The 26,856-nt window shown below is 44.7% G+C and overlaps 1 protein-coding gene across 2 annotated transcripts in view; it reads left to right on the plus strand.

The window, feature by feature from the left end:
* The first annotated feature begins 13,927 nt into the window (after positions 1 to 13,927).
* The window catches only part of LOC142748047 (uncharacterized), a 245,301-nt gene continuing 232,372 nt past the window's right edge, over positions 13,928 to 26,856 (plus strand). For both annotated transcript variants that reach the window (XM_075855172.1, XM_075855165.1), the window contains exons 1-2: positions 13,928 to 14,012; positions 25,539 to 25,702. In XM_075855172.1, coding sequence (XP_075711287.1) covers positions 25,580 to 25,702 — 123 coding nt within the window. In that variant the 5' untranslated portion in view covers positions 13,928 to 14,012; positions 25,539 to 25,579. The remainder of the gene's footprint in view (positions 14,013 to 25,538; positions 25,703 to 26,856) is intronic.

Here is a 26,856-nt window from a genome sequence, read left to right on the forward strand (position 1 = left end):
AGAGAACTACAACTCCCAGCATGTCCAGGCGTTTAATGTGGGATATCAGAGAACATTACAGGAGGTATAAGAGGAGAGAACTACAACTCCCAGCATGCCCAGACTGTTGTTATGTGATATCAGAGGACATTACAGGAGAAATAAGAGGAGAGGACTACAACTCCCAGCATGTCCAGGCTGTTATTATGTGATATCAGAGGACATTACAGGAGGAGATATAAGAGGAGAGAACTACAACTCCCAGCATGTCCAGACAGTTATTATGTGATATCAGAGGACATTACAGGAGGAGGTATAAGAGGAAAGGACTACAACTCCCAACATGTCCAGACTGTTATTATGTGATATCTGAGGACATTACAGGAGGAGGTATAAGAGGAGAGGACTACAACTCCCAGCATGTCCAGGCTGTTATTATGTGATATCAGAGGACATTACAGGAGGAGGTATAAGAGGAGAGAACTACAACTCCCAGCATGTCCAGACTGTTATTATGTGATATCAGAGGACATTACAGGAGGAGATATAAGAGGAGAGAACTACAAATCCCAGCATGTCCAGACTGTTATTATGGGATATCAGAGGACATTACAGGAGGAGGTATAAGAGGAGAGGACTACAACTCCCAGCATGTCCAGGCGTTTAATATGGGATATCAGAGAACATTACAGGAGGAGGTATCATGAGAGGACTACAACTCCCAGCATGTCCAGACTGTTATTATGGGATATCAGAGGACATTACAGGAAGAGATATAAGAGGAGAGAACTACAACTCCCAGCATGTCCAGACTGTTATTATGTGATATCAGAGGACATTACAGGAGGAGATATAAGAGGAGAGAACTACAACTCCCAGCATGTCCAGGCTGTTATAATGAGATTTCAGATGACATTACAGGAGGAGATATAAGAGGAGAGAACTACAAATCCCAGTATGTCCAGGCTGTTATTATGTGATATCAGAGGACATTACAGGAGGAGATATAAGAGGAGAGAACTACAACTCCCAGCATGTCCAGACTGTTATTATGTGATATCAGAGGACATTACAGGAGGAGAAATAAGAGGAGAGAACTACAACTCCCAGCATGTCCAGGCTGTTATTATGTGATATCAGAGGACATTACAGGAGGAGATATAAGATGAGAGAACTACAACTCCCAGCATGTCCAGACTGTTATTATGGGATATCAGAGGACATTACAGGAGGAGATATAAGAGGAGAGAACTACAACTCCCAGCATGTCCAGACTGTTATTATGTGATATCAGAGGACATTACAGGAGGAGATATAAGAGGAGAGGACTACAACTCCCAGCATGTCCAGCCTGTTATTATGTGATATCAGAGGACATTACAGGAGGAGATATAAGAGGAGAGAACTACAACTCCCAGCATGTCCAGACTGTTATTATGTGATATCAGAGGACATTACAGGAGGAGATATAAGGAGAGAACTACAACTCCCAGCATGTCCAGACTGTTATTATGTGATATCAGAGGACATTACAGGAGGAGATATAAGAGGAGAGGACTACAACTCCCAGCATGTCCAGGCTGTTATTATGTGATATCAGAGGACATTACAGGAGGAGATATAATAGAGAACTACAACTCCCAGCATGTCCAGACTGTTATTATGGGATATCAGAGTACATTACAGGAGTAGATATAAGAGGAGAGAACTACAACTCCCAGCATGTCCAGACTGTTATTATGGGATATCAGAGGACATGACAGGAGGAGATATAAGAAGGACTACAACTCCCAGCATGTCCAGGCGTTTAATATGGGATATCAGAGAAAATGCAGGAGGAGGTATAAGAGGAGAGGACTACAACTCCCAGCAAGTCCAGGCTGTTATTATGGGATATCAGAGGACATTACAGGAGGAGATATAAGAGGAGAGGACTACAACTCCCAGCATGTCCAGGCTGTTATTATGTGATATCAGAGGACATTACAGGAGGAGATATAAGAGGAGAGGACTACAACTCCCAGCATGTCCAGACTGTTATTATGTGATATCAGAGGACATTACAGGAGGACATATAAGAGGAGAGGACTACAACTCCCAGCATGTCCAGACTGTTATTATGTGATATCAGAGGACATTACAGGAGATATAAGAGGAGAGAACTACAACTCCCAGCATGTCCAGGCTGTTATTATGTGATATCAGAGGACATTACAGGAGGAGATATAAGAGGAGAGAACTACAACTCCAAGCATGTCCAGACTGTTATTATGTGATATCAGAGCACATTACAGGAGGAGATATAAGAGGAGAGAACTACAACCCCCAGCATGTCCAGACTGTTATTATGTGATATCAGAGGACATTACAGGAGGAGATATAAGAGGAGAGAACTACAACTCCAAGCATGTCCAGACTGTTGTGTGATATCAGAGGACATTACAGGAGGAGATATAAGAGGAGAGGACTACAACTCCCAGCATGTCCAGACTGTTATTATGTGATATCAGAGGACATTACAGGAGGAGGTATAAGAGGAGAGGACTACAACTCCCAGCATGTCCAGACTGTTATTATGTGATATCAGAGGACATTACAGGAGATATAAGAGGAGAGAACTACAACTCCCAGCATGTCCAGGCTGTTATTATGTGATATCAGAGGACATTACAGGAGGAGATATAAGAGGAGAGAACTACAACTCCAAGCATGTCCAGACTGTTATTATGTGATATCAGAGGACATTACAGGAGGAGATATAAGAGGAGAGAACTACAACTCCCAGCATGTCCAGACTGTTATTATGTGATATCAGAGGACATTACAGGAGGAGATATAAGAGGAGAGAACTACAACTCCCAGCATGTCCAGGCTGTTATTATGTGATATCAGAGGACATTACAGGAGGAGATATAAGAGGAGAGAACTACAACTCCCAGCATGTCCAGACTGTTATTATGGGATATCAGAGGACATTACAGGAGGAGGTATAAGAGAGAACTACAACTCCCAGCATGTCCAGACTGTTATTATGTTATATCAGAGGACATTACAGGAGGAGGTATAAGAGGAGAGGACTACAACTCCCAGCATGTCCAGGCGTTTAATATGGGATATCAGAGAACATTGCAGGAGGAGGTATCATGAGAGGACTACAACTCCCAGCATGTCAAGACTGTTATTATGGGATATCAGAGGACATTACAGGAGGAGATATAAGAGGAGAGAACTACAACTCCCAGCATGTCCAGGCTGTTATTATGTGATACCAGAGGACATTACAGGAGGAGGTATAAGAGGAGAGAACTACAACTCCCAGCATGTCCAGACTGTTATTATGTGATATCAGAGGACATTACAGGAGGAGATATAAGAGGAGAGAACTACAACTCCCAGCATGTCCAGGCTGTTATTATGTGATATCAGAGGACATTACAGGAGGAGATATAAGAGGAGAGAACTACAACTCCCAGCATGTCCAGGCTGTTATTATGTGATATCAGAGGACATTACAGGAGAAGATATAAGAGGAGAGAACTACAACTCCCAGCATGTCCAGGCTGTTATTATGGGATATCAGAGGACATTACAGGAGGAGATATAAGAGGAGAGAACTACAACTCCCAGCATGTCCAGGCTGTTATTATGTGATATCAGAGGACATTACAGTAGGAGATATACGAGAAGAGGACTACAACTCCCAGCATGTCCAGGCTGTTATTATGTGATATCAGAGGAAATTACTGGAGGAGATATAAGAAGAGAGAACTACAACTCCCAGCATGTCCAGGCTGTTATTATGTGATATCAGAGGAAATTACAGGAGGAGATATAAGAGGAGAGAACTACAACTCCCAGCATGTCCAGGCTGTTATTATGTGATATCAGAGGACATTACAGGAGGAGGTATAAGAGGAAAGGACTACAACTCCCAACATGTCCAGACTGTTATTATGTGATATCTGAGGACATTACAGGAGGAGGTATAAGAGGAGAGGACTACAACTCCCAGCATGTCCAGGCTGTTATTATGTGATATCAGAGGACATTACAGGAGGAGGTATAAGAGGAGAGAACTACAACTCCCAGCATGTCCAGACTGTTATTATGTGATATCAGAGGACATTACAGGAGGAGATATAAGAGGAGAGAACTACAACTCCCAGCATGTCCAGACTGTTATTATGGGATATCAGAGGACATTACAGGAGGAGGTATAAGAGGAGAGGACTACAACTCCCAACATGTCCAGACTGTTATTATGTGATATCTGAGGACATTACAGGAGGAGGTATAAGAGGAGAGGACTACAACTCCCAGCATGTCCAGGCGTTTAATATGGGATATCAGAGAACATTACAGGAGGAGGTATCATGAGAGGACTACAACTCCCAGCATGTCCAGACTGTTATTATGTGATATCAGAGGACATTACAGGAGGAGATATAAGAGGAGAGAACTACAACTCCCAGCATGTCCAGGCTGTTATAATGGGATTTCAGATGACATTACAGGAGGAGATATAAGAGGAGAGAACTACAACTCCCAGCATGTCCAGACTGTTATTATGTGATATCAGAGGACATTACAGGAGGAGAAATAAGAGGAGAGGACTACAACTCCCAGCATGTCCAGACTGTTATTATGTGATATCAGAGGACATTACAGGAGGAGATATAAGAGGAGAGAACTACAACTCCCAGCATGTCCAGGCTGTTGTAATGGGATTTCAGATGACATTACAGGAGGAGATATAAGAGGAGAGAACTACAACTCCCAGCATGTCCAGGCTGTTATAATGGGATTTCAGATGACATTACAGGAGGAGATATAAGAGGAGAGAACTACAACTCCCAGTATGTCCAGGCTGTTATTATGTGATATCAGAGGACATTACAGGAGGAGATATAAGAGGAGAGAACTACAACTCCCAGCATGTCCAGACTGTTATTATGGGATATCAGAGGACATTACAGGAGGAGATATAAGAGGAGAGAACTACAACTCCCAGCATGTCCAGGCTGTTATAATGGGATTTCAGATGACATTACAGGAGGAGATATAAGAGGAGAGAACTACAACTCCCAGCATGTCCAGGCTGTTATAATGGGATTTCAGATGACATTACAGGAGGAGATATAAGAGGAGAGAACTACAACTCCCAGTATGTCCAGGCTGTTATTATGTGATATCAGAGGACATTACAGGAGGAGATATAAGAGGAGAGAACTACAACTCCCAGCATGTCCAGACTGTTATTATGTGATATCAGAGGACATTACAGGAGGAGATATAAGAGGAGAGGACTACAACTCCCAGCATGTCCAGACTGTTATTATGTGATATCAGAGGACATTACAGGAGGAGATATAAAAGGAGAGAACTACAACTCCCAGCATGTCCAGGCTGTTATTATGTGATATCAGAGGACATTACAGGAGGAGATATAATAGAGAACTACAACTCCCAGCATGTCCAGACTGTTATTATGGGATATCAGAGTACATTACAGGAGGAGATATAAGAGGAGAGAACTACAACTCCTAGCATGTCCAGACTGTTATTATGGGATATCAGAGGACATGACAGGAGGAGATATAAGAAGGACTACAACTCCCAGCATGTCCAGGCGTTTAATATGGGATATCAGAGAACATTACAGGAGGAGGTATAAGAGGAGAGGACTACAACTCCCAGCAAGTCCAGGCTGTTATTATGGGATATCAGAGGACATTACAGGAGGAGATATAAGAGGAGAGGACTACAACTCCCAGCATGTCCAGGCTGTTATTATGTGATATCAGAGGACATTACAGGAGGAGATATAAGAGGAGAGGACTACAACTCCCAGCATGTCCAGACTGTTATTATGTGATATCAGAGGACATTACAGGAAGAGATATAATAGAGAACTACAACTCCCAGCATGTCCAGACTGTTATTATGGGATATCAGAGGACATGACAGGAGGAGATATAAGAGGAGAGGACTACAACTCCCAGCATGTCCATGCTGTTATTATGTGATATCAGAGGACATTACAGGAGGAGATATAAGAGGAGAGGACTACAACTCCCAGCATGTCCAGGCTGTTATTATGTGATATCAGAGGACATTACAGGAGGAGATATAATAGAGAACTACAACTCCCAGCATGTCCAGACTGTTATTATGGGATATCAGAGTACATTACAGGAGGAGATATAAGAGGAGAGAACTACAACTCCCAGCATGTCCAGACTGTTATTATGTGATATCAGAGTACATTACAGGAGGAGATATAAGAGGAGAGGACTACAACTCCCAGCATGTCCAGACTGTTATTATGGGATATCAGAGGACATGACAGGAGGAGATATAAGAAGGACTACAACTCCCAGCATGTCCAGGCGTTTAATATGGGATATCAGAGAACATTGCAGGAGGAGGTATAAGAGGAGAAGACTACAACTCCCAGCATGTCCAGACTGTTATTATGGGATATCAGAGGACATTACAGGAGGAGATATAAGAGGAGTGGACTACAACTCCCAGCATGTCCAGACTGTTATTATGGGATATCAGAGGACATTACAGGAGGAGGTATAAGAGGAGAGGACTACAAATCCCAGCATGTCCAGACTGTTATTATGTGATAGAGGACATTACAGGAGGAGATATAAGAGGAGAGGACTACAACTCCCAGCATGTCCAGGCTGTTATTATGGGATATCAGAGGACACTACAGGAGATATAAGAGGAGAGAACTACAACTCCCAGCATGTCCAGACTGTTATTATGTGATAGAGGACATTACAGGAGGAGATATAAGAGGAGAGGACTACAACTCCCAGCATGTCCAGGCTGTTATTATGGGATATCAGAGGACATTACAGGAGGTATAAGAGGAGAGGACTACAACTCCCAGCATGTCCAGACTGTTATTATGTGATAGAGGACATTACAGGAGGAGGTATAAGAGGAGAGGACTACAACTCCCAGCATGTCCAGGCTGTTATTATGGGATATCAGAGGACATTACAGGAGGTATAAGAGGAGAGAACTACAACTCCCAGCATGTCCAGACTGTTATTATGTGATATCAGAGGACATTACAGGAGGAGATATAAGAGGAGAGAACTACAACTCCCAGCATGTCCAGGCTGTTATTATGGGATATCAGAGGACATTACAGGAGGAGATATAAGAGGAGAGGACTACAACTCCCAGCATGTCCAGACTGTTATTATATGATATCAGAGGACATTATAGGAGGAGATATAAGAGGAGAGAACTACAACTCCCAGCATGTCCAGACTGTTATTATGTGATATCAGAGGACATTACAGGAGGAGATATAAGAGGAGAGAACTACAACTCCCAGCATGTCCAGGCTGTTATTATGTGATATCAGAGGACATTACAGGGGGAGGTATAAGAGGAGAGAACTACAACTCCCAGCATGTCCAGGCTGTTATTATGTGATATCAGAGGACATTACAGGAGGAGGTATAAGAGGAGAGAACTACAACTCCCAGCATGTCCAGACTGTTATTATGTGATATCAGAGGACATTACAGGAGGAGATATAAGAGGAGAGAACTACAACTCCCAGCATGTCCAGACTGTTATTATGTGATATCAGAGGACATTACAGGAGGAGATATAAGAGGAGAGAACTACAACTCCCAGCATGTCCAGACTGTTATTATGGGATATCAGAGGACATTACAGGAGGAGGTATAAGAGAGAACTACAACTCCCAGCATGTCCAGACTGTTATTATGTTATATCAGAGGACATTACAGGAGGAGGTATAAGAGGAGAGGACTACAACTCCCAGCATGTCCAGGCGTTTAATATGGGATATCAGAGAACATTGCAGGAGGAGGTATCATGAGAGGACTACAACTCCCAGCATGTCAAGACTGTTATTATGGGATATCAGAGGACATTACAGGAGGAGATATAAGAGGAGAGAACTACAACTCCCAGCATGTCCAGGCTGTTATTATGTGATACCAGAGGACATTACAGGAGGAGGTATAAGAGGAGAGAACTACAACTCCCAGCATGTCCAGACTGTTATTATGTGATATCAGAGGACATTACAGGAGGAGATATAAGAGGAGAGAACTACAACTCCCAGCATGTCCAGGCTGTTATTATGTGATATCAGAGGACATTACAGGAGGAGATATAAGAGGAGAGAACTACAACTCCCAGCATGTCCAGGCTGTTATTATGTGATATCAGAGGACATTACAGGAGAAGATATAAGAGGAGAGAACTACAACTCCCAGCATGTCCAGGCTGTTATTATGGGATATCAGAGGACATTACAGGAGGAGATATAAGAGGAGAGAACTACAACTCCCAGCATGTCCAGGCTGTTATTATGTGATATCAGAGGACATTACAGTAGGAGATATACGAGAAGAGGACTACAACTCCCAGCATGTCCAGGCTGTTATTATGTGATATCAGAGGAAATTACTGGAGGAGATATAAGAAGAGAGAACTACAACTCCCAGCATGTCCAGGCTGTTATTATGTGATATCAGAGGAAATTACAGGAGGAGATATAAGAGGAGAGAACTACAACTCCCAGCATGTCCAGGCTGTTATTATGTGATATCAGAGGACATTACAGGAGGAGGTATAAGAGGAAAGGACTACAACTCCCAACATGTCCAGACTGTTATTATGTGATATCTGAGGACATTACAGGAGGAGGTATAAGAGGAGAGGACTACAACTCCCAGCATGTCCAGGCTGTTATTATGTGATATCAGAGGACATTACAGGAGGAGGTATAAGAGGAGAGAACTACAACTCCCAGCATGTCCAGACTGTTATTATGTGATATCAGAGGACATTACAGGAGGAGATATAAGAGGAGAGAACTACAACTCCCAGCATGTCCAGACTGTTATTATGGGATATCAGAGGACATTACAGGAGGAGGTATAAGAGGAGAGGACTACAACTCCCAACATGTCCAGACTGTTATTATGTGATATCTGAGGACATTACAGGAGGAGGTATAAGAGGAGAGGACTACAACTCCCAGCATGTCCAGGCGTTTAATATGGGATATCAGAGAACATTACAGGAGGAGGTATCATGAGAGGACTACAACTCCCAGCATGTCCAGACTGTTATTATGTGATATCAGAGGACATTACAGGAGGAGATATAAGAGGAGAGAACTACAACTCCCAGCATGTCCAGGCTGTTATAATGGGATTTCAGATGACATTACAGGAGGAGATATAAGAGGAGAGAACTACAACTCCCAGCATGTCCAGACTGTTATTATGTGATATCAGAGGACATTACAGGAGGAGAAATAAGAGGAGAGGACTACAACTCCCAGCATGTCCAGACTGTTATTATGTGATATCAGAGGACATTACAGGAGGAGATATAAGAGGAGAGAACTACAACTCCCAGCATGTCCAGGCTGTTATAATGGGATTTCAGATGACATTACAGGAGGAGATATAAGAGGAGAGAACTACAACTCCCAGCATGTCCAGGCTGTTATAATGGGATTTCAGATGACATTACAGGAGGAGATATAAGAGGAGAGAACTACAACTCCCAGTATGTCCAGGCTGTTATTATGTGATATCAGAGGACATTACAGGAGGAGATATAAGAGGAGAGAACTACAACTCCCAGCATGTCCAGACTGTTATTATGGGATATCAGAGGACATTACAGGAGGAGATATAAGAGGAGAGAACTACAACTCCCAGCATGTCCAGGCTGTTATAATGGGATTTCAGATGACATTACAGGAGGAGATATAAGAGGAGAGAACTACAACTCCCAGCATGTCCAGGCTGTTATAATGGGATTTCAGATGACATTACAGGAGGAGATATAAGAGGAGAGAACTACAACTCCCAGTATGTCCAGGCTGTTATTATGTGATATCAGAGGACATTACAGGAGGAGATATAAGAGGAGAGAACTACAACTCCCAGCATGTCCAGACTGTTATTATGTGATATCAGAGGACATTACAGGAGGAGATATAAGAGGAGAGGACTACAACTCCCAGCATGTCCAGACTGTTATTATGTGATATCAGAGGACATTACAGGAGGAGATATAAAAGGAGAGAACTACAACTCCCAGCATGTCCAGGCTGTTATTATGTGATATCAGAGGACATTACAGGAGGAGATATAATAGAGAACTACAACTCCCAGCATGTCCAGACTGTTATTATGGGATATCAGAGTACATTACAGGAGGAGATATAAGAGGAGAGAACTACAACTCCTAGCATGTCCAGACTGTTATTATGGGATATCAGAGGACATGACAGGAGGAGATATAAGAAGGACTACAACTCCCAGCATGTCCAGGCGTTTAATATGGGATATCAGAGAACATTACAGGAGGAGGTATAAGAGGAGAGGACTACAACTCCCAGCAAGTCCAGGCTGTTATTATGGGATATCAGAGGACATTACAGGAGGAGATATAAGAGGAGAGGACTACAACTCCCAGCATGTCCAGGCTGTTATTATGTGATATCAGAGGACATTACAGGAGGAGATATAAGAGGAGAGGACTACAACTCCCAGCATGTCCAGACTGTTATTATGTGATATCAGAGGACATTACAGGAAGAGATATAATAGAGAACTACAACTCCCAGCATGTCCAGACTGTTATTATGGGATATCAGAGGACATGACAGGAGGAGATATAAGAGGAGAGGACTACAACTCCCAGCATGTCCAGGCTGTTATTATGTGATATCAGAGGACATTACAGGAGGAGATATAAGAGGAGAGGACTACAACTCCCAGCATGACCAGCCTGTTATTATGTGATATCAGAGGACATTACTGGAGGAGATATAAGAGGAGAGAACTACAACTCCCAGCATGTCCAGACTGTTATTATGTGATATCAGAGGACATTACAGGAGGAGATATAATAGAGAACTACAACTCCCAGCATGTCCAGACTGTTATTATGGGATATCAGAGTACATTACAGGAGGAGATATAAGAGGAGAGAACTACAACTCCCAGCATGTCCAGGCTGTTATTATGTGATATCAGAGGACATTACAGGAGGAGATATAATAGAGAACTACAACTCCCAGCATGTCCAGACTGTTATTATGGGATATCAGAGTACATTACAGGAGGAGATATAAGAGGAGAGAACTACAACTCCCAGCATGTCCAGACTGTTATTATGTGATATCAGAGTACATTACAGGAGGAGATATAAGAGGAGAGGACTACAACTCCCAGCATGTCCAGACTGTTATTATGGGATATCAGAGGACATGACAGGAGGAGATATAAGAAGGACTACAACTCCCAGCATGTCCAGGCGTTTAATATGGGATATCAGAGAACATTGCAGGAGGAGGTATAAGAGGAGAAGACTACAACTCCCAGCATGTCCAGACTGTTATTATGGGATATCAGAGGACATTACAGGAGGAGATATAAGAGGAGTGGACTACAACTCCCAGCATGTCCAGACTGTTATTATGGGATATCAGAGGACATTACAGGAGGAGGTATAAGAGGAGAGGACTACAACTCCCAGCATGTCCAGACTGTTATTATGTGATAGAGGACATTACAGGAGGAGATATAAGAGGAGAGGACTACAACTCCCAGCATGTCCAGGCTGTTATTATGGGATATCAGAGGACACTACAGGAGATATAAGAGGAGAGAACTACAACTCCCAGCATGTCCAGACTGTTATTATGTGATAGAGGACATTACAGGAGGAGATATAAGAGGAGAGGACTACAACTCCCAGCATGTCCAGGCTGTTATTATGGGATATCAGAGGACATTACAGGAGGTATAAGAGGAGAGGACTACAACTCCCAGCATGTCCAGACTGTTATTATGTGATAGAGGACATTACAGGAGGAGGTATAAGAGGAGAGGACTACAACTCCCAGCATGTCCAGGCTGTTATTATGGGATATCAGAGGACATTACAGGAGGTATAAGAGGAGAGAACTACAACTCCCAGCATGTCCAGACTGTTATTATGTGATATCAGAGGACATTACAGGAGGAGATATAAGAGGAGAGAACTACAACTCCCAGCATGTCCAGGCTGTTATTATGGGATATCAGAGGACATTACAGGAGGAGATATAAGAGGAGAGGACTACAACTCCCAGCATGTCCAGACTGTTATTATATGATATCAGAGGACATTATAGGAGGAGATATAAGAGGAGAGAACTACAACTCCCAGCATGTCCAGACTGTTATTATGTGATATCAGAGGACATTACAGGAGGAGATATAAGAGGAGAGAACTACAACTCCCAGCATGTCCAGGCTGTTATTATGTGATATCAGAGGACATTACAGGAGGAGATATAAGAGGAGAGAACTACAACTCCCAGCATGTCCAGACTGTTATTATGGGATATCAGAGGACATTACAGGAGGAGGTATAAGAGAGAACTACAACTCCCAGCATGTCCAGACTGTTATTATGTGATATCAGAGGACATTACAGGAGGAGGTATAAGAGGAGAGAACTACAACTCCCAGCATGTCCAGACTGTTATTATGTGATATCAGAGGACATTACAGGAGGAGATATAAGAGGAGAGAACTACAACTCCCAGCATGTCCAGACTGTTATTATGTGATATCAGAGGACATTACAGGAGGAGATATAAGAGGAGAGAACTACAACTCCCAGCATGTCCAGACTGTTATTATGGGATATCAGAGGACATTACAGGAGGAGATATAAGAGGAGGGAACTACAACTCCCAGCATGTCCAGACTGTTATTATGGGATATCAGAGGACATTACAGGAGGAGGTATAAGAGGAGAGGACTACAACTCCCAGCATGTCCAGACTGTTATTATGTGATATCAGAGGAAATTACTGGAGGAGATATAAGAAGAGAGAACTACAACTCCCAGCATGTCCAGGCTGTTATTATGTGATATCAGAGGAAATTACAGGAGGAGATATAAGAGGAGAGGACTACAACTCCCAGCATGTCCAGGCTGTTATTATGTGATATCAGAGGACATTACAGGAGGAGATATAAGAGGAGAGAACTACAACTCCCAGCATGTCCAGACTGTTATTATGTGATATCAGAGGACATTACAGGAGGAGGTATAAGAGGAGAGAACTACAACTCCCAGCATGTCCAGACTGTTATTATGTGATATCCGAGGACATTACAGGAGGAGATATAAGAGGAGAGAACTACAACTCCCAGCATGTCCAGACTGTTATTATGTGATATCCGAGGACATTACAGGAGGAGATATAAGAGAGAACTACAACTCCCAGCATGTCCAGACTGTTATTATGGGATATCAGAGGACATTACAGGAGGAGATATAAGAGAGGACTACAACTCCCAGCATGTCCAGGCTGTTGATATGGGAGATAAGCGGTCATTACAGGGAGGAGTTATGATGAGAGGACTACAACTCCCAGCATGCCAGGCTCTTATCATAGGACATTACAGAGAGGGGATTTAAATGAGAGAACTACAACTCCCAGCATTCTCCTGGCGTTCTGCTCTCTGTCTATAGGAGAGAAAACGCTGAAACCAAAGCCCATCCTCCATACATAGCTCCGCCCACTCAGGCACTGATCACATGATAGCGACTTCTTCATAGGCCCTTCATCCACTACTTCTCTGCACTGTAGAGCTCCTCCCACTCAGGCACTGATCACATGATAGTGACGTCCCACAGGTCCATCATCCACTACTTCTCTGCACTGTTGAGCTCCGCCCTCCCGGGTACTAATCACATGATGGTGACGTCATCGCAGGTTCTTCAGATATAGTCATATTACGGATATATAGCAGGTCCTGGTCGGTGGAGGACTGGTCGTCACTGCTGTTGTGTTCTTCTCTCTGTGATCAGTCAGGAGAAGATTTCCCGTGATTCAGAGCGGTGTATACAGAGGATATATATACACTTGTACAGTCTCTCCGGTTTTACATTATTTTCTGGGGATTTGCAGAAAACGCAGCGTGTGACTGCAGTGTAAGGTAAGAGGACATCACGTGGTGACGTGTTATATGTGAGGAGAGAGGCTGCCGGTGACGTGTTATATGTGAGGAGAGAGGCTGCCGGTGACGTGTTATATGTGAGGAGAGAGGCTGCCGGTGACATGTTATATGTGAGGAGAGAGGCTGCCGGTGACGTGTTATATGTGAGGAGAGAGGCTGCCGGTGACGTGTTATATGTGAGAGAGAGGCTGCCGGTGACGTGTTATATGTGAGGAGAGAGGCTGCCGGTGACGTGTTATATGTGAGGAGAGAGGCTGCCGGTGACGTGTTATATGTGAGGAGAGAGGCTGCCGGTGACGTGTTATATGTGAGGAGAGAGGCTGCCGGTGACGTGTTATATGTGAGGAGAGAGGCTGCCGGTGACATGTTATATGTGAGGAGAGAGGCTGCCGGTGACGTGTTATATGTGAGGAGAGAGGCTGCCGGTGACGTGTTATATGTGAGGAGAGAGGCTGCCGGTGACATGTTATATGTGAGGAGAGAGGCTGCCGGTGACATGTTATATGTGAGGAGAGAGGCTGCCGGTGACGTGTTACATGTGAGGAGAGAGGCTGCCGGTGACGTGTTACATGTGAGGAGAGAGGCTGCCGGTGACGTGTTACATGTGAGGAGAGAGGCTGCCGGTGACGTGTTACATGTGAGGAGAGAGGCTGCCGGTGACGTGTTATATGTGAGGAGAGAGGCTGCCGGTGACGTGTTATATGTGAGGAGAGAGGCTGCCGGTGACGTGTTATATGTGAGGAGAGAGGCTGCCGGTGACGTGTTATATGTGAGGAGAGAGGCTGCCGGTGACGTGTTATATGTGAGGAGAGAGGCTGCCGGTGACGTGTTATATGTGAGGAGAGAGGCTGCCGGTGACGTGTTATATGTGAGGAGAGAGGATGCCGGTGACATGTTATATGTGAGGAGAGAGGCTGCCGGTGACGTGTTATATGTGAGGAGAGAGGCTGCCGGTGACGTGTTATATGTGAGGAGAGAGGCTGCCGGTGACATGACACGTGTTATATGTGAGGAGAGAGGCTGCCGGTGACATGTTATATGTGAGGAGAGAGGCTGCCGGTGACGTGTTATATGTGAGGAGAGAGGCTGCCGGTGACGTGTTATATGTGAGGAGAGAGGCTGCCGGTGACGTGTTATATGTGAGGAGAGAGGCTGCCGGTGACGTGTTATATGTGAGGAGAGAGGCTGCCGGTGACGTGTTATATGTGAGGAGAGAGGCTGCCGGTGACATGACACGTGTTATATGTGAGGAGAGAGGCTGCCGGTGACGTGTTATATGTGAGGAGAGAGGCTGCCGGTGACGTGTTATATGTGAGGAGAGAGGCTGCCGGTGACACGTGTTATATGTGAGGAGAGAGGCTGCCGGTGACGTGTTATATGTGAGGAGAGAGGCTGCCGGTGACGTGTTATATGTGAGGAGAGAGGCTGCCGGTGACGTGTTATATGTGAGGAGAGAGGCTGCCGGTGACATGTTATATGTGAGGAGAGAGGCTGCCGGTGACATGTTATGTGTGAGGAGAGAGGCTGCCGGTGACACGTGTTATATGTGAGGAGAGAGGCTGCGGGTGACATGACACGTGTTATATGTGAGGAGAGAGGCTGCCGGTGACGTGTTATATGTGAGGAGAGAGGCTGCCGGTGACGTGTTATATGTGAGGAGAGAGGCTGCCGGTGACGTGTTATATGTGAGGAGAGAGGCTGCCGGTGACATGTTATATGTGAGGAGAGAGGCTGCCGGTGACGTGTTATATGTGAGGAGAGAGGCTGCCGGTGACGTGTTATATGTGAGGAGAGAGGCTGCCGGTGACATGTTATATGTGAGGAGAGAGGCTGCCGGTGACGCGTTATATGTGAGGAGAGAGGCTGCCGGTGACGTGTTATATGTGAGGAGAGAGGTGAGGAGAGAGGCTGCCGGTGACGTGTTATATGTGAGGAGAGAGGCTGCCGGTGACGTGTTATATGTGAGGAGAGAGGCTGCCGGTGACGTGTTATATGTGAGGAGAGAGGCTGCCGGTGACGTGTTATATGTGAGGAGAGAGGCTGCCGGTGACGTGTTATATGTGAGGAGAGAGGCTGCCGGTGACGTGTTATATGTGAGGAGAGAGGCTGCCGGTGACGTGTTATATGTGAGGAGAGAGGCTGCCGGTGACGTGTTATATGTGAGGAGAGAGGCTGCCGGTGACACGTGTTACATGTGGTAACAGCTGAGGACAGTATGTATAGAGAGACGCACTGCATGCTGGGTGATGATACACGCGGTATTGTCTGGTGTCCGGGTTCTATCACTTACATTGTTGTTTCTCCGCACTACAATAGACTTGTTTTAGTTTCCCATCAATGTAGCTTATAATTGTTTTGTTTTCTCCTGGACGAGTCGTACTTGTTGTTGGCGTCATTATAGGGTGCGTTATGGGGGGTAGAACTTCATTAACTTTTATTCCTATTTTGGGAGGAGGCTTGAACAAAAAAACAGGTAATCTGGCTTTGTGTTTTTCTACGGTGTTTGTGCTGAATATAAAACTCTACTGATTCTGTGTCGTTTATTATATAGAAATATTAAAAACGATCGAACACGGAACATTTTGTAAGTTAAAGGTTGTTCTTTTTTTACAAATTGGCAACTCTTTGTCTCGCTGAAACCTCGAGCTTACAGAGGAAGCCCCATCCAGCCACTTTGCTGCTGTGGTAAATACTGATCCGGCACCTAAGAGGTTAAAAGGCCTGCCTCGCAGTCTTCTCCAATCCCAGCCGTTGCAGCAGTGTGTCACCTGTGTGCTACACGCCATGGGAACAACTCCTGCGCTTCTGCTATGTCCATGTCGCGTATTTAAGGCACTTTGCAGGAGGTGCGCGTGCACTTGTCAAAACGGCGGAAGTTCAGGAGCTGTTTTCTCCTCCGTAATTTCAGACGTAATTGGCGGTGCCGTGTGCACAGACCCTCACAGATCAGACGGCATGTTCTACGTGACGCTATCCTTTAATTAAATGTAATCCTAATCTGCTGCAGAACCTCTTGTTGAATAACGCTCATATCAAACACTGATTGCATGGTGTACAAATTCTTTACCCAGAGCCTCCCCGGTATGTGACGAGCTGCCCCCCTAGTATCAGCCGTGTGTCTGGTTGTCATTGTGATAGAGTGAGACCCGTATGTGTCAGACATTTCTCAACTTACCCTCCATGACCGCACCACAGGAGGTTTGGGCTACGCCTCTGAGGGTGTGTTCACACCGAGTGTTTTCTGCCGTTTTTCAGGCCGCAAACAGCCCGAAAAACTGCCCAAAAAATCGGAAGCCGAAAACCTCTAAACATCTTCCCATTGATTCCAATGGAAAAACGGCGCTCTTTTCCGACGGGGCGTTTTTTATGCGGCCGTTTTTTCAAAAAGCGGCTGTGTAAAGAAATGGCCGGGAAAAAAGTGCATGTCAATTCTTCAGCTGTTTTTGGAGCAGTTTTTCATAACCTCTATAGAAAAAAACGCCACGAAAATCGCGAGTGGCTTAAAAAACGTCTGAAAAGCAGGAGCTGTTTTCCCTTGAACCAGATCTGTATTTTCTGATGTTTTTCTATTTTGTGTGTGCGCATACCCTAATAGGGGCAGGAAACAGCAAGAGGTTAAAAAGTCCCCCACCTCCCAACCCTCAGTGTTTTTCCTGTCCCTATTAGGTCTTGCAATTGGATTGCTACCCCCTGGGAGCACCTTCCATGGAGGTCTAGCCGGGATTCTTGCCTGGATCGCTGATCTAGCCTCTGGTCTCTCCTGCGCCGCTGGTAACGTCAGACCTGAGCTGCACCCTCGTGATCAAGGTTAAAGGCCACCTGGATTGAAGGCTCATTCTCTTCAGGTAGCACAAGCTTTGTACGATCATGTCTGAAGAGAAGTTGTTTGTAAACCTTGTACTACGGAGCCTGAAAGATGCGGGATCACCGGCCCAGTAAGTGTTTTCCGGTAGGGGCTTTGTATCTGGGGACTTGGGCGTGATTTTTTTTTTTTTACCCCCTCTCCCCTTATTTCTTTCTCTCTCTTAGGCTGGATTCACACGAGCGTGTGCCTTTTGCGCACGCAAAAAATGCTGCGTTTTGCGTGCGCAAAAGGCACTTAACAGCTCCGTGTGTCATCACATATGATCCGCGGCTGTGTGATTTTCGCCATCATTATGACCCTGTTTGGATGTTTAGCACGCGGTGCTTTTCTGTTTACATTCAGAGTTTTACTGCTGTTGCGCGAATCACGCACGTCTCACGGATGTGTTTCCGTGTGGTGCGCGTGATTTTCACGCACCCGTTGACTTCAATGGGTGCGTGATGCGCAAAATACGCACAAAGAACGGACATGTCGTGAGTTTTACGTAGTGGACTCACGCTGCGCAAAAATCACTGACAGTCTGCACGGCCCCATAGACTAATATAGGTCCGTGTGATGCGCGTTGCACGGATGTATTTCACATTCGTCTGAATAAGCCCTTAGAGTGATAAAGATCCTCCTCAGAAATCTAAGAAGGATCCTAACATGCCGAAATGTGAGATTTTTGTTTTAGGAAATTTCCATCCTCTAATACTAAATCCCTGTGCTAAATGTGTATGGAAAAGGTTGTTAAGGAGGAACTTCCGTCCATTCTGGATAAAATGAAAGGGATGGTAAGGGAGGAGATTGTCATCACTGGCTGCCTTCTCCCAGCCCTATATACCTACCGAACCCCCTCCCATCTCTAAAAAGAGGAACATGTCTATTGAGGATTCTGATTCCGAGGGGCGTAGTTACCTTCCTTCTATGTGGGAGATGTTCGAGGATGGAGAGCTGCCATTTATGTCTACATCGAAGAGAGAAGAAAAGTACTACTTTACATCAGACCAAATGGATGAACTGCTTAATGCTGTTAGGGGTACTCTGGGGGCAGAGGAGATCCAGGAAGCTCATTCGGTGCAAGACGAGGTGTTTGCAGGGCTACGTGTAAAATAGAGACCGGTTTTTCCAGTACATGAAAACCTCCTAGGATTAATCCTAGATGAATGGCAATATCCTGGGAAACAACGTTCTCTTCCAGCGGAAATTTGTGACCGTTTTCCCTTGGATGAGAACCAATTTCAATGGATGGAAGTTCCCAAAGTTGATGTTCAGGTGGCCAAAGTGGGGAAAAAAAAAACCTTGCTCCCCTTTGAGGACTCTTCACAATTGATGTGATTTAGATCGCAAAGCAGATGGCTTGCTCAAAAAATCCTGGGAAACATCCACTGCACTTCTGCAAGCCAACATGAGTGCCACAATAATAATGTGGCAAGATCCATGTGAAGATGGCTTAACCAGCTAGAGTCTCACCTACGGGAGGGCACAGCTAGAGAGGATATTATTGCCTCCATCCCTCTTCTTTCCATGGCAGCTGGCTTCCTGGCTGATTCTTCTGCTGAATCTATTAAAGTAGCTTCAAGAGCAAGTGTTTTATCCAACACCACTAGAAGAGCTTTATGGCTAAAAACGTGGCAGGGAGATCCCCTCTCAAAAACCAAGCTCTGCGCAATTCCTTTTCAGGGTGAATACCTATTTGGGCTGGAGCTGGATACGATGATAAAAACAGCAGCTGATAAGAAAAGCCTTCCAGAGCCTAGAATTATCCAAAAAAGACAACCCCTTTCGGAACAAGCAACAAAATTATAGAGGGAAAGAGAAATCGGGCAGATGGAGCTACCCCAAAGGGCGGAATATTCTGTTCAACCAGAAATGAACCCAGAATCGACAATGACATCATAAGTGTGGGGGCAGGATCTCAAGGTTCACAGACCAATGGCGAAACATAACAAACAACCAGTGGATCCTGACCTCAATTTCCCAAGGGTTCAAAATAGTTCGCCACCTACCCTCCCCCAAAGATGGTCATTACTCGGCTTCCATCAGTCACTCGTCAAGTGGCACTAAAGAAAGGCATCCAGGAATTACTACTCCAAGAGGTAATCATCACCTGTTGCACTCAACTCAAGGGGGGGCAGGACCACTATGCTCGTCTGTTCCTGGACCAGAAACCAGGAAGAAATATGTAGCCTATCACAAATTCAAGATGGAATCCATAAATCCAGCATCCCATTAATCGACCATATGATGGCAACGTTAGACGCATACTATAATATCCCAAAGAAATGTGGTTGGACCCTTGGTAACTGGCAGGCCAGATACAACAATGAAAAAATAAAAAATGCCAGAGGCAGGGAAGCCCCGTTTCCCCGCTACCATAGAAATTGTTCAATTATATAAACTGATCTTTATTATGCTATTTCAGCACACAAACAGACAGACCAACATAAATGTTTAAAATTCTCTATGCGAGGATCGGGTCAGCAATCATTAATAGTTGTGTCAGTGAGCACATGTATTTGCCGTCTATATCCTATAGACCGGCAGAGTCCGGAGAGCGTGGTTTGTACCAATGGACTCCTAACAGTTAAATTGTTAGATTGCTAAACCCTAGTATCCAGCATGTATTAAAATTGAAAAGAGGGGGGCTCTCTTTTCAATTTTAATACATGCTGGATACTAGGGTTTAGCAATCTAACAATTCAACAATTTAACTGTTAGGAGTCCATTGGTACAAACCACGCTCTCCGGACCCTGCCGGTCTATAGGATATAGACGGCAAATACATGTGCTCACTGACACAACTATTAATGATTGCTGACCCGATCCTCGCATAGAGAATTTTAAACATTTATGTTGGTCTGTCTGTTTGTGTGCTGAAATAGCATAATAAAGATTAGTTTATATAATTGAACAATTTCTATGGTAGTGGGGAAACGGGGCTTCCCTGCCTCTGGCATTTGTTTTTTCATTACTATAATATCCCGACTCATCAGAAGTTTCTAAGGTTTGCAAGTTTACAGGATCAAGAAATCTTTCATTACCAGTTCAGGGCACTTCCCTTTTTGGATTTCATCCGCCCCACGAATCTTCATGAAGATAATGGCAGAAATAGTGGCTTTTCTCAGGAATGAAGGTATCCATGTAATCCCATACTTGGACAGTCTACTCCTGGTATCACCAACAGCTTTCTCTCCCTCTCTCGTCACATCCAACAGATTTCCCAGACTCTGGAAGACCTAGGCTGGATTATAAAAAAAAAAAAAAAAAAATCTGATCTTTTACCTGCGAGAAGGACAATCTTTCTGGGGTTACTACTAGACTCGCACGTGAAGATGTCCTTCCTACCTCAACAAAAAGAGACCGAATATCTATCTTCATTCAAAAAAAATCAGGTCCCCATAAGAGTAGCAACTCTGGGGTCTCTAACATCCTGCATTCAGTCAGTGACTTGGTCTCCAAGCCATTCCACAGATCTGCAGGCAGCAATACTTTCTCAGTGGGACAAGTCCGTTCTATCCTTGGATATAATTATACCCTGTCAAAAGCAGTAAAAAGATCTCTCCTTTGGTGGCTGAAACTTCAGTTATCACAATTACAACTGATGCAAACCGGAGAGGATGGGGAGCCATTGTAGCCCAGAATTCATTTCAGGGAATTTGGCCACTGAGAATAAGCCAACACTCCAAGTTTCAGGGAGCTCAGGTCAGTACTGGAGACATTAAAAGTTGCAAGTCAGCTCAGGGGTTCTCACATCAGAGTCTACTCCGACAACACAACTACGGTAGCTTACTTAAAGGACGGGTGTCACAATTTTTTTTTATTTTTTTTATATAATATTGCTTTTACTATGTCATTAAAATACATTTTATTTATTTGTGCTTTTTTGTTGTACTTTTTATTTCTTTCTTTTACTTCTCTATGGGGGCTGACGTTTTTTTTTCATCTCTGGATGTGTCGATTAACGACACATACAGAGATGGAATATGGCACCTACAGGGCATAGGAGTCAATGAACGGCTCCCATCTATTGTATCTGCTCTCTGACTCTGCACTGCGCAGACGCAGGTCAGAGCCACACAGCAGAGCAGCTGTTTGCAGGAAGAGAGCAGGCGCCATCATAAAGACCAGCTGCACTGCAGGTAAGGTGTGTGTCTCTGTCTGTCCCTCTCTCTCTCTCACAGACCGCCGCTCTCGGGACCCCCCCTAACGCCGCCCCCCCCCCCCCTGTATGAAGGACACATGATGCAACTGTACTGGGAAAGCCCTGAATGGTAAATCTTTCTACTTGTGCTGAGACTGAGAGGTGCATTAGTCACATTCCCAAACAGTCTCAGCACAACTAGAGAGATTTACCGTTCAGGGGTCTGGGAAAGCTGGGTGACCACCATTACCCCTCCTACTGGAGTGTGAGAGGTTCATTAGTCACATCCCCAAGCACACTCCAGTAGGAGGGGTAATGGTGGTCACCCAGCTTTCCCAGAAGCAGATGTAACCAGGAAAGGGCTGGATGGACGGGCTGAGGGTGCACAGGGTTTTTGGTGACCCCCCTCTGTCATGTGATCGGTCCTAGGTTACCGGTTCTAAAGCAGACGGGGTTCATGTGACTATAAATCTGTCCATAACAAGACAGTGCACTCAGGACAAGCCCTGCCCTCATGCCGTAGTTGTGGTTCTGTCTGCAGTGATGGCGCTGGGTGGCTCTGACACCCGCCTCCCCCGTCGGGTCATCTCATGACAGAAGGGGTGTCCGCATTGGAGAAACAGCGCCGCACCTGTCCTTAGGTTGTATCTGGTATTGCAGTTCACCAGCATTGAAGTGAATAGGACAGAGCTGTAATACCACACACGACCTGAGGACAGGCGCGGCTCCATGTTTTCCTGGACGACCCCTGTAAGACTTTCCCCGTGTGTGTGTGGCAGAGCGGAGTGCCGCTTATCAGCTGTTTTGAAGAATCAGTGGCGAGCACCCCCCCCCCCACACACACACACACACACACACACACACACACACACACACACACACACACACACACACACACACACACACACACACACACACACACACACACATCCCCCCCCAAACACGCAAAATCAAGTGTAATCAAGCGTTTTATTCAATGTGGTTTTTGGCATGTAAAATGTGAAAAAAAAGAAAACGTGTCAAATACACGGCGTGTGAACCGGTCAACTGAAAAGTCATTCACTTCACTTTCATCATTCTAAGGGTATGTTCACACGCAGAGTTTTCAGCTGAAAAATCGGAAGCAGAACGCCTACAAGCATCTGCTCATTGGCGTTCTGTTCCGACAGGGCGTTTTTTATGTGGTCGTTTTCCAAAACCGGCACGTAAAAAGACGCCCACCAAAATGAAGTGCACATTACTTCTTGGGACGTTTGTGGCGCCGTTTTTAATTGATTTTATAGAAAAACTGCTCCAAAAACGGCCATAAAAAACGTGAGTTTGATTAAAAAATGGCTGAAAATCAGGAGCGGTTTTCCCTTTGTTAGTAAGCGTGTGAACATACCCTTAGCCTTTTGGTGTGTCCTATAACTTCTGCCAGCTGCAGAATCACACCCAATATGGCTGCCGGACACTGCTTAGCAATTTGAAGACACCTTTTCCTGGCTTGTGGGAGGGGGGGTGAGATTCCCTCCCACATTTACAGCAGCTGTGAGTCAGGTTGCTTTGCCTTATTCACCTTGCTGTAATTCTGGGAAGTGCTCCCTCTAGTGGCCTACATAGGAAAACATGTCAAATTATGACTTCATTTTTAATACTTTCCACCATATGAAAGAAAAAAAAAATACAGCAAAAAACTTGAAAAATATAATAGAAATAAGTAACGACACTTAAAGGTTTAATTTGCGACACATTCCATTTAAGACATCAAGGAGGCACAAGGCAAAGAAACCTTAAGATTCTCACTCTCCTCTCTCTTTCTCTCTTTCTCTCTTTCTCTCTTTCTCTCTTTCTCTCTTTCTCTCTTTCTCTCTTTCTCTCTTTCTCTCTTTCTCTCTTTCTCTCTTTCTCTCTTTCTCTCTTTCTCTCTTTCTCTCTTTCTCTCTTTCTCTCTTTCTCTCTTTCTCTCTTTCTCTCTTTCTCTCTTTCTCTCTTTCTCTCTTTCTCTCTTTCTCTCTTTCTCTCTTTCTCTCTTTCTCTCTTTCTCTCTTTCTCTCTTTCTCTCTTTCTCTCTTTCTCTCTTTCTCTCTTTCTCTCTTTCTCTCTTTCTCTCTTTCTCTCTTTCTCTCTAGATTCAAGGGAAAATAGGCTGCGCATAGATTCTCTAGCTCTCACAGCTGGAACTTCAATCTGAGGTATGCTTTACCCCCTATTCCTCTGCTTCCCAGGACGACCCAAAAGATCAGAGAGGAAAGGACAAAGATAATTCTAATCGCTCCATGTTGGCCATAAAAGAGCTTGGTTCGGCCTTCTAAACAGCTTAAAGATGACAGAACCTTGGGTTCTTCCAGTATCTCAAGACCTACTCTTCCGGGGACCAATTTCCCATCCAGACCCACAGAAATTAAATCTTAAGGGGTTAACTTTGTCCCTTTTGAGCCAATTACGGATTGCAACATCAGGAATCTCCTGGAAGGCCGCTCTTCTGGTAGCAGTCACCACATCTCGTAGAGTAGGTGCAATTCAGGCCCTATCTATCTGTGAACCCTACTTTAAAAATATTAGATAGAAAAATATTTTGTCCTTCTCCTACTTTTGCTACTTATCAGATTTTCAGATGTCCACACTTCCTCCTTTCTGCCAAAACCCAGCCAACCGGAAGGAGGAGTTTCATTCTCTAGATGTGCGTAGAACCATTCTCCAGTATCTAGAAGTCACAAAGGACTTTAGGAAAGATTTAATACTTTTTGTTAAATCTTGGGGTCCAAATAAGGGGAGAAGGCCTCAAAGAGCAATTGGATTAAAAAATCTTTCCAATCCAAGTACCTGTAATACTCAGAATTTAACCCCTCCAGTAAAAATCAAAGCCCACTCTACCCGTGTGGTGTCCGTTTCCTGGGCAGAAAAAAACAGAAGCCTCTCTAGACCAGATCTGCAGGGCCACAACCTGGTCCTCCGTACATACATTTACCAAACATTACAGACTTCAATTACTGTCTGGCAGTGATCTTTTATATGGAAGAAAAGTTCTTCATGCCGTAGTCCCTCCCAGATAAAAATATGCTTATTTGATGAGTCTCCTGTGGTTCTCTCATGGAGGGTAAGTTGAGAGTATAGAATTCGGTTTCTATGGCACCCGCCATGACAGTACCCTTATTTCCCTCCCTAGGGTTTTTTTGTGGGTAACATGTTTAGGAATAAATAGATCTGTTCCCTCTTTGCTTTCCTAATTGGTTAGTTGAAATACACTTAGGATTGGGAGGTGGGGGAGGGAATTTAACGTTGTGCTGTTTCCTGTCCTTATTAGAGGCGGAGCCCAAACCTTTTGTGGTCCTGTCATGGAGGGTTTCATAGAAACCAAATTACCGCTAAGTCTAATTCTATTTTCTGGCATGTCCTGTGGATAAATGTCGGTGTTGTTGTTGCTCCTTTATTCCATGTGGTGGAGGCTCGGAGAACCGGTTTCTCTCAATAAGTGATGTTCTGTATTTCTCACATGACGTCGTCCCCTGTATGATTCTCTCCTCTTCCCATAAAGGCGCCTGCTGTACTACAACCACCAGTGGATCCAGTTTTCTCATGTTCTCATCCAGAATGTTCCTTCTCCTGAATGACCCACCAACGATGGACAAGGACAGCAATGAGATGACCACAAGAATATTAAACTTCACCCTGCAGATCATCTACCTGCTGAGCGGAGAGGTAACCGTTTCTATATTTCTATGTTCCTTATTGTATTATGTAACAAGTCACACATAAGAGGAAGAAGCCACAGTCCTGTATACCATTTACGAGACCTTCCAAGTGATGGGAAGAAGTGAAGACCAGCCAGCAATATGGTCCGTTATGTGTCATGGTAATAGTAATGTAGAGTAATGAGAATAGTAAGTAGTCACGTTATAACCAGGGGGAGAAGGACCACAGGGACCAGGAGAATCACACGGCTGGAGTCTGTCCTGGAGACGAGGGTTTCTACCACTAGTCTGACCTCTATATAGAAACATAGAAGATGGCAGCAGGAGGAGAATCACATGGCCGGAGTCTGTCCTGGAGATGAGGATTTCTACCACTAGTCTGATATCTATATAGAAACATAGAAGATGGCGGCAGCAGGAGAATCACATGGCCGGAGTCTGTCCTGGAGACGAGGATTTCTACCACTAGTCTGACCTCTATATAGAAACATAGAAGATGGCGGCAGGAGGAGAATCACATGGCCGGAGTCTGTCCTGGAGATGAGGATTTCTACCACTAGTCTGACCTCTATATAGAAACATAGAAGATGGCGGCAGGAGGAGAATCACATGGCCGGAGTCTGTCCTGAAGATGAGGATTTCTACCACTAGTCTGACCTCTATATAGAAACATAGAAGATGGCGGCAGGAGGAGAATCACATGGCCGGAGTCTGTCCTGGAGATGAGGATTTCTACCACTAGTCTGACATCTATATAGAAACATAGAAGATGACGGCAGGAGGAGAATCACATGGCCGGAGTCTGTCCTGGAGATGAGGATTTCTACCACTAGTCTGACCTCTATATAGAAACATAGAAGATGACGGCAGGAGGAGAATCACATGGCCGGAGTCTATCCTGGAGATGAGGATTTCTACCACTAGTCTGACCTCTATATAGAAACATAGAAGATGGCGGCAGGAGGAGAATCACATGGCCGGAGTCTGTCCTGGAGACGAGGATTTCTACCACTAGTCTGACCTCTATATAGAAACATAGAAGATGGCGGCAGGAGGAGAATCACATGGCCGGAGTCTGTCCTGGAGACGAGGATTTCTACCACTAGTCTGACCTCTATATAGAAACATAGAAGATGGCGGCAGGAGTAGAATCACATGGCT

This window comes from Rhinoderma darwinii, chromosome 1 (assembly GCF_050947455.1).
Source record: "Rhinoderma darwinii isolate aRhiDar2 chromosome 1, aRhiDar2.hap1, whole genome shotgun sequence".
Classification (NCBI taxonomy): domain Eukaryota; kingdom Metazoa; phylum Chordata; class Amphibia; order Anura; family Rhinodermatidae; genus Rhinoderma; species Rhinoderma darwinii.